Source organism: Salvia hispanica, chromosome 1, assembly GCF_029641045.1.
Source record: "Salvia hispanica isolate PSC_SH4W2 chromosome 1, Shi_PSC_v1, whole genome shotgun sequence".
NCBI lineage: Eukaryota > Viridiplantae > Streptophyta > Magnoliopsida > Lamiales > Lamiaceae > Salvia > Salvia hispanica.
In genome coordinates, this window is record NC_142692.1 from 55454195 (window position 1) to 55465325 (window position 11131).

The 11131-nt window shown below is 37.7% G+C and overlaps 2 protein-coding genes across 5 annotated transcripts; one reads left to right on the forward strand and one right to left on the reverse strand.

Moving 5' to 3' along the window:
* Window positions 1-4243: 4243 nt before the first annotated feature.
* LOC125221928 (putative mitochondrial saccharopine dehydrogenase-like oxidoreductase At5g39410) lies at window positions 4244-8994 on the reverse strand. 4 transcript variants are annotated; one of them, XR_016136256.1, is made up of 6 exons: window positions 8281-8994; window positions 6768-7476; window positions 5968-6027; window positions 5314-5716; window positions 5023-5209; window positions 4244-4929 (listed from the first exon to the last, which is right to left on the reverse strand). XR_016136256.1 is itself a non-coding variant. In XM_048124270.2 (2 exons), the coding sequence occupies exons 1-2, from the start codon at window positions 8935-8937 to the stop codon at window positions 6784-6786; spliced, it is 1350 nt and encodes a 449-aa protein (XP_047980227.1). In that variant the 5' UTR covers window positions 8938-8990; the 3' UTR covers window positions 6715-6783. The 4 variants fall into 4 exon arrangements, 1 of the variants encoding a protein (XP_047980227.1); XR_016136255.1 differs by lacking the exon at window positions 5968-6027; XR_016136254.1 differs by having other exon boundaries at window positions 5314-6027.
* LOC125221929 (UDP-glycosyltransferase CGT-like) lies at window positions 4414-5810 on the forward strand. The gene has a single exon (XM_089066525.1). The coding sequence runs from the start codon at window positions 4414-4416 to the stop codon at window positions 5758-5760; it is 1347 nt and encodes a 448-aa protein (XP_088922651.1). The 3' UTR covers window positions 5761-5810.
* Window positions 8995-11131: the final 2137 nt, after the last annotated feature.

The following is an 11131-nucleotide window of genomic DNA, read 5'->3' on the forward strand; positions in this document are numbered from 1 at the left end:
ATGTAAAATAATTAATTTTTCCAATCACGTGTTTAGAAATTTTTAGGGTTATTATGCAGTAGTATTAATTTTCCATGCGTTTAGAATACTAAGTCGTTGTGACACTAATCTATACCTATATATAAAAGACGAGTTTTAGCTTTATTTTGAAGATTTAAAAATTTTGGAAATAAATTTAAATATTTATAAGTTTTAGGCATAAATTTGAATATTTATATGTAACTATCATGAATATTTATTTAAATTACAATGAATAACTGGCGGTTACAAATCTTAAATAGGATAATGAGCATTTAACAAATTTTGTAACCTCTATTGTCTTAATTTTATAATTTATGATTTTTTAATTCTATAATCTCTCATGTCCCAATTTTGTTCCTATAAAAGACAAAGGCGTAGAGTTGTGGATATATTACACACCAATAAAATCACTCTTTACTCACTCTCAAGCTCTCAACATTGTATTGTACATTTTAGAAACATTGTATTACTTGATTTTTGGAGCCTTATAAAGTTCATCGGTGTCTAGCGGATTTGCGGTGTTATATATGTTAGGAGGACGTTGTTACATCTTTAGTGATAATACGTCAATCCAAGAGCACTAACCATGATGTAATTTGTCATGCGGAATGAGGATTTTTCTCGACTAGACTTATAGTTCGGTTTATTTTATAATTTTTATTGCAATTTCCAATTCATGTATTGTTATTTTGTTTTTTTCTTTGATTGCATAATTAGAGTACCACATGTATATGGTTCGAGAATTTTATTCCAATATTTCTAGCAATTCTTAGAGAGGGGAAAATTGTAGTATGATGCACTATTTTTTAGCACTAAATAAATCTGCAAGTATACAGAGTATATATAGTATAGTTAAAGGTCAGTACCGGATATTGAACACGGGAAAAACAAACACAGACTGTCTATCTTCTACTAAGACTCAATTGCTATCTGGAGAAACGAAAGGTTTTGAAAACTTTTTGAAAACTGAAAGCAATAGAAAACAAATAATAACTGATTGCAAATAAAACACGGAGATAAAATATAGAGATAAAGGAATTCCAGGGATGTGCGTTCACTGTTATGGTTATACAAATTCCAAACTACAATACCCTAGCACAGTTATTACTTTGATAGGACGAGTCACCTAGCTTATGCTCATGCGATGCAAACGTTGATTACAAGATTATGGTTGTCAATCCTAACACGTAACTCCAAAAAGCTTCTAAGATCCTTGAAAAGTCCCCACTCTCAATTAAAGGTGTCGTTTTAAGGGAAGCTAACTGTAGTGTCTACTAAGTGGATCTAACTCGCTAGAACTCTCTCACAGTTATGAAGCAAGTTATTTTAAATCATGCAAGATTGTGTCACTCAATCATGCAACATCAGAATTACTTAGGGAAGAAACAAAGTAAAAAAAAAAAACGGATAATAAATAGAAAACTGGAATTGTATAACCAAAGTCGTTACTAACACATCCCTAGAATCCTATGAGTTTAGTTACACATAATGGAATAAGCTAAAAACATAGATTGAAGGGAAAACAATTTGAACATAAAACTAAAGCAAATAAAACCCGTAGGTTGAATCCTTGTCGTTCTTGATGTTCTTGAAATCTTTCTTCAACTCCTTGCACAATGACGTATTCTAGCTTTTGATCTCTAGGAATTTATGTTGCAAAAAGAAGCTCTAATTTGATGAACCTTGGGTCCTATTTATAGGGGAAAGTCAATCCTCATTGTAGAAGGAAAAGATCTTCAAAATATGGTAAATCTTGGAGCAGATCTAGGTCAAGTCGGATTCGGCGCCTTTCTCCGGCGGGCCGCCGCACCTTGGCCGGCGGTCGCCGCGTTGCAATCCAGAGTCCTCTGTTCCTTTGGCGGAGGACCGCCACACGACTTCCAGCGGTCGCCGGGAGAGACTCGTTTCCAAACGTAAATTTCCGAGCCGGGCCGCTACATAGCTCTGACCGCCGGGCACCGGCGGTCGCCGGTCGCTGTCTGAACTCCAGATTTCCAGACTTTGTGTTTTGACTCCCCTTTTCAGCTCAAATATGCACATTTCTCACAAAACACGTCAAAATACCAAAATAGATAAAATATGCAGATAATGGACATGTAGAGTGACTTTGACATAAAAAAACAGACCAAATAATGACCTTAAAATCGTGCAAAATCCGAGCGTATCATAGTAACATCCTTAACTCGAAACATGTAGTTCATGATTCTCAAATATAGTTATTTTGTTAAAAGTGTGATTCATTATTTTGGGTAGAGAGATCTGAAGGATTGCTTTAAATATATTTTTGATATACTCGCTTCGCTGCCCAAATAATTGTGTTTTGTCTTGATTTTATTTTAAATATGTTTAATTTTAATGTCTTTAAGTGTAAAATGAATTGTGGAGTATATATTTATTGAATTGTTAATATATAGTACATCATACTATTTTTAAATTTTATGTAGTTATATTGTTTCTCATTTTAATTTATCAATTAACAATTCAAAATTGTACGACGCAAAAATATTCCATCGTGCATCGCATGTGGGTTAACACTAGTTTAGTTAAAGCCCAAACTTCATAGTCCGATTAACCGTTTTGATGCTTAATTATGTTGTAATAATATGTTTTTAAAATTTATTAAATCGACACTCCTTTCGTCCCATAAAAATATGTGCAATTTCCATTTTCGTCTGTCCCATAAAAATATGTGCATTTCATTTTTAGAAAGTTATATTAATATAATAATATACTCCCTCCGTCCCAATAGATATGCAACATTTGGTTTCCGGCACAAGATTTTATGCAGTGGTGTTTTGTGAGTTAATGGAGAGAGAGTAAAGTAAGAGAGAAGAAAAGGTAGAGAGAATGTTGTTTCCATTTTAGGAAATGTTTCATTTTTATTGGAACAACCTAAAAAGGAAAACGTTTCATTTCTAATGGGACAAAAGGAGTAGATCCTTATATCCACTGGCACTACATTAACTACCATTTTCCACATTTCTCTTACTTTACCATATCATTCTTCTCTTCTCTCTCACTTTACCAATTTTGTCTTAATTCTTGTGCCATACACATTGCCCATATTTTTATGGATCAAAGAGAGTACTATTTATTAATTTAATTTTTGTGTCATGATATTGTTTCTTCTTTTAATTAACTAGAGTACAATTTGAGATTACATGTATAAAAAAGGGAACTTTAGAGAAAAATAACAAAAATACTACTTCCTCCGTCCCACTTTAGGAGTCCCGGTTTACCATTTTTAGATGTCCCACTTTAGGAGTCCCGGTTGAAATATTCCATAAATCGTATTAGGCCCCACATTCCACTAACCTTTTTCTACTCACATTTTATTATAAAACTAATATAAAATAGTAGGACTCACATTCCACTATCTCTTTTTACCAACTTTCCTTTACATTTCTTAATACTCGTACCGAACTCAACCAGGATCCTAAAGTGGGATGGAGGGAGTATTAATAAATTTGGATAAGTGAAGAGATTTTTTATCCAATAATATGGATTTAACTATCTCTCTTTTATTTTCCATTTCTATTCTAAAAATGCTTTTTAAGAATTAGAAATAAATATTTTAATCAAAAGAATAAATTGTTATCTATATTCATGTTAATAATGTATAAACAAAAATCAAAATTTTATAGTATTTAAATAAATTTATAATGACATAATCATAATACTTCATTAGTCCCATAAAATTAGGTGCACTTTCAATTTACGTCTGTCTCATAACAATATGAGCATTTTTATTTAAGAAATATTGTCTTTAGCACATTATCCATGTACATCAATTTACTTACAACTTATACAACTAAGGCCCATCATTAAACACTAATAATAATATTGCACCAAAATCTCCCCCTCCGTTGCCAACTGCGCTACGCCATAATAATATTGATTTCACTATCCACCAACACTACTTTAACTACTCTTCTTCATTCTCTTCCTTTTAATTCTCGTATCATTTCAAATGCATATATTTTTATGGGACAAAGGGAATAATTATGACCATAAAGATTTACAATTATAGTAAATTTAATATAATTATAACAGATTTCCTATATTTTATACTAGAATATTATGAGTTTAAGTAAAAAAATTAATTTATCAGCAAATATCTTTATTATTGTTAATGTTAATGATTATGATTATTATCCCATATAAGTCGGGACCATCAATAATTCAAAATTATATCATAAATAACACGAGACATCGACATAAATTTTACAAAAAAAATCTTCTTCCCCACAAATATGAGTCATGACCAAGATAAACTACACAAGATGTTGTCTGCTTCATGGAAAAACAATGAAGCAGATTCCTATTTCAACAACAAACCAACAAGATGTCGACTTAGAGACCAATCCATATATGAACAAATAACTACTATACATGATCCAAAATTTGAAAATGTCAGTTCCAAACATGAAAGAAAAGCCTCAACCTCCTCACCTAGTTTTCCTTCCCAGTGGCATCGGAAATCCAGCTACATTCTTCCGACTCGCTGCAGCGATGGCAGCTCCACGCAGCTGCAGAGTCACCTTCATCAACGTTCAACCTCATCCCGTTGATTCCGACTTCGCCAGCCAGCCAGGTGTGGAGCTTCTTGATGTAGATATGCTAGCAGATACTGACGACGCCACCACCATCAGTGATGATCCATTTATAGCACGCGTTGCAATCATCAATCGTTCTCTCTATCAACTAACCCCAATTCTAGCTTCTCTACGAGCTTCCGCTGTATTCTCAGACTTCGCTATAGCAGCCACGCTTTCTCAAATCTCCACTGATCTCAACATTCCTCTCTTGGTGGTTTCCACCACCTCAGCAAAGTTTTTAGCCGTTATCACAAACATACCACGCCTGCTGTCTCAAGACCCGAATGTGTTCAGCGACTCTGCGGAATACCTTGAAGTGCAGGGAATGCCATCAATACCGAAAGCCAACATTCCTACTGCTTGGCTAAAAAAATCATCAACAAATCATTTGCTAACAGAATACCTTGTCCCAAATGCTCGAGCACTCTCAAGAGTGAGAGGCATCCTCTTCAACACGTTCGACTGGTTTGAACAAGAGAGTCTGGCAGCCCTCAACAGAAGCCAGCCGCCACTTTTCCCTGTCGGCCCGCTACAACCTTACCAGAAACTCGGAGGCCATCAGCATTTTCTTACATGGTTGAGCGAAAAACCTGCCAAATCAGTTGTGTATGTCAACTTTGGCAGCCAAGAAGTAATCTCAGAAGATCAGACGAGAGAGCTGGGAAAAGGGTTAGAGATATGTGGATATCATTACCTCTGGGTGATCGCTCAAGGCACAGCTTGCTTTGAGAGACGTGACAACGGGATGATAGTGAAAGGGGAAGTGGATCAAGAGAGGGTTCTAACTGACCCTGCCATTGGTGTGTTTGTGAATCAATGTGTATGGAAGTCGATTATGCAGGCCGCTTGGGAAGGGGTTCCGGTGTTGGCATGGCCGCAACATGGTGATCAGATGATGAATGCAGAAGCTGTAGAAAAGACTGGTTTGGGAATCTGGATGAAGGAGTGGAACGGCCAAGGGGAGGAGGTGGTCGACAGGGATGAGATTGGCCGAGTGGTTAGGCAGATGATGGAAGATTTGGACGTCAACAAGGCAGCTATGATTGTGAGGGAGAGAGCCAGGGAAGCCTCTGAGATTGGTGGTAGCTCTCAAAAGGCTTTTGACAAAGTCATGCAGATGTTTATTAGCAGCAATAACTAGATAAGAAGATAAATTTATAGTTCAAACTAAATATATCCTATTAGCTGTAATACTTGTCATAAATTTATTTAACAGCAACTTTTGTTAACTGATGATGCTTTTGGATGAATTTGTAATTACAATATGACATTGTCAATCAGAACAACATATTTAACCATTTCCCAATTATAAAGATGCTAAACATTTTTCACTAGAAATCTGTCTTACAGGTCATTATATATTTCTCTGCGTGCACTCCATATGAAATCATGTTGTTGCACTCTTACTCTGGAACCATAAAAGAAGCAACGATGATGAAGACTGACAGTGAAGATGAACTACGATGTTCCATAACAGATCGATCAAGAAGGATAGGAGAACGTAATCATAGTTGATACACTCAAAGATGAAGACCAGCAGAGAAGAATAGGAATTGTATTGATAGTGAATGGAATTTAAGATACAAAAAAGTAACACTCAAGGAGAATCTCGAGACTCTCCATGAGCTACAATACTCAGACAATTTTATGATTGAATGTTATAAAGTTCAATCAATCCTATTTATCCTTTACCTTGAACTTCCCACCCCTTCAACCTCTTTAATTTTTCATATGGTCCTCTATTATTTGTGATCATAGCACATGTAAAATTGATCGAATAATAGATAGAAAGATTGAATTTTTTCCATGAAATTTGAAGAATTTTGCATAAAAAACATCGTTTAACTAACTTAACACAGAATAGATGCTGTCATCTTAAGTATGTTAGTTGAAACCATTAAGATGTCTGTAATAATTAAAGAAAAACAGAGCATTTTAAGTGCAATCAAAAGAGTTGCATTAGGGAGCTTTCATTTTAGGGTGATTGATAGTAAGCATATTCATGTCTACACATTTAATTTTTTCTTGAAAACACAAGAAATATCAACCATCCAAATCACATGATATGCACTTAGTGATAGATTTCCAGACAGAATTTCAAGAAGCATTCTTTTATTGCAGCATGTAATGTAAAATGTCAAACCGTACACAAGGCAGCCAAGCTTCAGGAAGAAAGCACTTTCTTTGAAATGAAATCGAATGATATCCCATTGTCCTGCAGGCGCTGCTCGAGGTCTGTTGGGCCGAATACAATCCCAGGCGTATAAACTCCGCCTTTAGGCAGATTATCGCGGCCATCCAGCAGTACAAGAGCACACTGAAGCAGCACGATTGGGGTCGTCAGATATCCAATCTCAGGTCCCATCACTCTTGTTACCACTTCAGTGTCAGGCTTCTTGTCACCCTGCGAAGCTAGACTGCTATCCGAATACCCTTGTCCCACAAACCACATCTTGAAGGTAGCACTCGCCACTTCCTCCTCCGAAGGCCCCTTCTTCCTGAACCATCCAACACTGAAGAAGGAGGGAAACTTGAGCAGAAGCCATCTCCCAACTCTACTCTTGCTCAAGAGCCCCAAGAACACACCGAGTGTGATCACAGGAAACAAGCCGAGCAATGACTTCGAGCCTAATTTCACACCAAAATGGGCTGGCTTTGTGGATGACCAGAACTCCTCCCTCTTTTTTACATGCTCAACACTTTCGTTTACACCGGGTAAACCATGGGGGTTTTCAGTCAACATAGCCTGTGTTCTTCGAACAACAACAGAGTCTGCTGATGGCAGGCGTAAAGCCCAGAGGCCCAGCTGCTTCTGGTTCTCAATGATGGAGCCCTTTGAAGGAGCAGGTCCAGGAATCTGAGATTCAAGATAGGTTTGAGTTGGAGATTCAAGCCACAGCCCCACACTTGACAGTAGGAAAGGAAATAAATGGTTCAGATAAAGCGTACTATAATACATTATTACTCCATTACTAAAATCCAGTCTGAAATCCATGTTTAGTTAAATCTCTAGAAAATACATTTCATAGATCAGATCACGGGTATAATAAACTGAATATTCTAAACTCTACAAATGATTTCTTGCACATCAGAAACAACTATTCGTTGAGGAACCCCTGAGTGCATTGCCGAACCCTATCTAATAGTAATAGTGCATCGATGAAGTATCTAATACATGTACATATATATTTTTGCCCTATTCGCTTATATTCTAAGACCTATAATATTTCACTTATTACAATTTCAATTCAAGATGATCCTATATAGTCTTTGCATTGACTTAAATCATTCAACATAGTCAACACAGAGTATTTCTCATCTTCGTCATGAAATCCCTTTTTCCCCTATTTACAAATACAATCAGACAATTCAAGTTTAGTTCAACAATTGGGAAAATACATTTCAAAGATCAGACCACAGCTATAATAAACCATTCCTAAACTCTGCAAATGATTTGTTGCACATCAGAAACAAGGATTCGTTGAGGAATTCCATCTAATACAAACAGGGGATTGATGAAGTATCCATGTGCATAAATATTTTCCCTATTCAGCTATGACCTATCATCGATTTGAATTTCAATCCTATATTGGACAGTTTGTTTTAGGTCATTTTATAAAATACGAATGTCATTTTACAAACAAGAAGAGAGGTAGCATACAGTGGGGCGTGGCCTTCTGGGTCTGGAGCGGCGCAACTCCACCAGCTTATCAGCATTAGCCACTCCAAGAACCGCCGATTCGTAGGTCCCAAAATTTCCCACAATCCTCTTATCCGACTCCAGGCTCAGATACGCCTCCACCCGGTTCGGCACAGCAGGCCCGGCCCAATGCTTGGAGTGAAACATGAGCCCGATCTCTGCCGGCACGGAGTCGAAGCCACAAGCCGAGATCACCAGCGACCCATTCTCCACCGCCTTGTCGTGGTAGGACGCCTCCATCCTCTCCATGAAATCGGGCTCGCCGCAGATGTCCAAGTAGTCGCAGCCGGAATCCACGCAGGCCGCCACGACTGGCTGCCCGTAGAGGCGGAATGGGCCCACGCAGTCGAGGATGATCCTCGATTGCGAGGCGAGGCGGGAGAGCGAGGCCGGGTCTGAGGTGTCGGCGGTGAGGAGAGGGATGTTCGGCGGAGGGTTGGGGGCGGCGGCCCATTTGAGAGACTCGGAGAGGCGTGACGGACTGCGGCCGGCGAGGGCGAGGGATTTGAGGGGGGAATTGGGAGCGTTGAGGAATTTGAGGGCTTCTCGGACTACGTATTTGCCGGTGAAACCGGAGGCTCCGAAGATGACGATGTCGTAGGGTTTCGAGGCCGCCATTTTCACCCGATTCAATCGGATTTTAGTGTGTATAGTTGAAATGTGTGATGGCTGCCGGATTATATGAGTATTATAACAGATTAATTACTTCATTTGTATTTTACATAAATTGAATTAGGGTCCCATAACACTAATTCTAGCTCTTAGATCTATAAAATGGACACCTAGGATTGAACTGATGAAATAGATTTTGAACTGCGGTCTTATGTGTTGGATATTTCAAGCGTAGGTATTTTAGTCAATTCCCAAAATTTTTAGTCAGAAACGGATTTGAAATATCACCACATTTTAGGCACAGTTATCACCGTGACTCTCTCTCCCCACTATTCAACTCTCGATTCCCTCATTCTCTAACCCTAGCGCTGGATTTTTCAGCAAGAAGTAGTGATTAGGAAAGACTTTCGCTGTTGAATACGAGCAAATTCATGGATGATTAATACCTTCGGTTAGCAGTGCCGACTCCTCGACTCGAAACCGGTAAAATTCTAAATCACCTTGTTTTAGTTTTGGTTTTTAGTTTTATGGATATTTTGCTTGGTGTTTGGATGAATATTGCAATTGTATAGCGATTTAGTGCGATTTCATGTGTTTTAATTTTGCTCGGTTGGGCGCGAACATTTTTACTGTGTTCATTGGTTTCTTTTTCAATCGTGTGGTGATATCTTCAGGTCTTAGGCAGTTTTTGATCTTTGTACTATTGATTCGTTGTTGTTTTGTGCAAAATTGCTTGTATTTTACTATTTCTGAAACCCGCGATCTGAACTTGGTTTTGTAACAGATCCGGAGGCAGAAGAGATGGAACAAAGAAAAATAGAATGAACGAGGAAGAGAACGACAATTGGGAAGGTGGATACAGAGATAGATGAGACCGAATCTGGACAGTAGAGGACCTGGTGGTTTAGGTTGAAAATACAATATCGTAGCTAATGTTGCATACTATTTCACTGCAGTACTTGTGACATGATCATATGTGCATATGAGTAGTATACTTTGATAAGAAAAATAATTTTGCAATATAAAATACTAGTGACGGGAGAGTAATTCATATATTTATGCAATGTAGTAATTTGGTTGAATGATTGTTGGTATTATATATGAAGTACCCATATTACATTTGTCACGATCCAACTTTGCTAAATATAGCAAGGTTCGATACACCGTGACTAAGGTGGATATTAAGAATGTGGGTTGAGTACGAAAAAAATGATTTAATGGTTTAACTTTCTGTCTCTAGAGTATGAACGGTGAATACGTGTATATAGAATGGCCTAATCACAATGACTCGAGTCAGGGACCATACAATATACTAGTTGGTTATCAGAGTCTTTAGAGACGTAAAGGATTTCACTTCCTTCAATGCACAATGAAAAGAATTGAACGCGGTTCCATGTATGAAGACACGAACCTCCGAGAGTATTGAATGGAAATAAAAGTAGGTATGGTTTAATCAGCACCCTCCACTCCATCGTAGCTCAACCTGCACATTTAGAAATACATGCAGGGCTGAGTACAGAGGTACTCAGTGAACACGTTGCCGAAAAATACAAATATGCATTTGAAAATATTGTCAAGTCATTCACTGTAACACTCAGGGGTTTTATTAAAAAGACCTGAGCTTATTAAAAATCATTTTTCGACTGCGCAGTCTAAGGTCTTTCTGTTCTTTGTCATATCTGAACATCTTGTGCCGTAGAGTTGGTGTTCTCCTACGGTCACCATAACATTCATGTGCCGGGAAAGTTGCCACTTTCCACGGGCACCGGACCGGGCAACCTTACCGATGACACACAGCCCAAGTGTACACTAGTCCGAGTAGGGACTCTCCCCTTGCTGGGACCCAAATTCGATTTCTTACTTTATTTGGCATAGCACATTCGGTATAACCAAACATATAGGCATCATTACATAAATAGCATCCTTTATGGCAAGACAACATCATTTGGATAAATAAATATTATATCAAATATAGTTCATTATGTAGGATAGAAAAGTTCACCTCGTACACTTCTGACTCCGTATAACAATATACTCACTTGGAGTTTAATTTCGTGCGATGGACCTTGTCCAATAAAAGATAATAGTCTATTTAGCGTCGAGAAATTAAAAAAAAAATGGATGATATGTTCCTAGGATATGCACCATATTTTCTTTTCTCTTTCATAAACTCATTCACTTTAACTAAATCCGGAGATTT

Excerpts from the sequence above, each read along its gene's own strand:
- LOC125221929 (XM_089066525.1), top strand. The coding sequence starts at position 4,414 with ATGATCCAAAATTTGAAAATGTCAGTTCCAAACATGAAAGAAAAGCCT.
- LOC125221928 (XM_048124270.2), bottom strand. The coding sequence starts at position 8,937 with ATGGCGGCCTCGAAACCCTACGACATCGTCATCTTCGGAGCCTCCGGT. Across the intron at positions 7,477-8,280 it reads CCAGAAGGCCACGCCCCACT|ATTCCTGGACCTGCTCCTTC; the intron begins GTATGCTACCTC and ends CTTGAATCTCAG.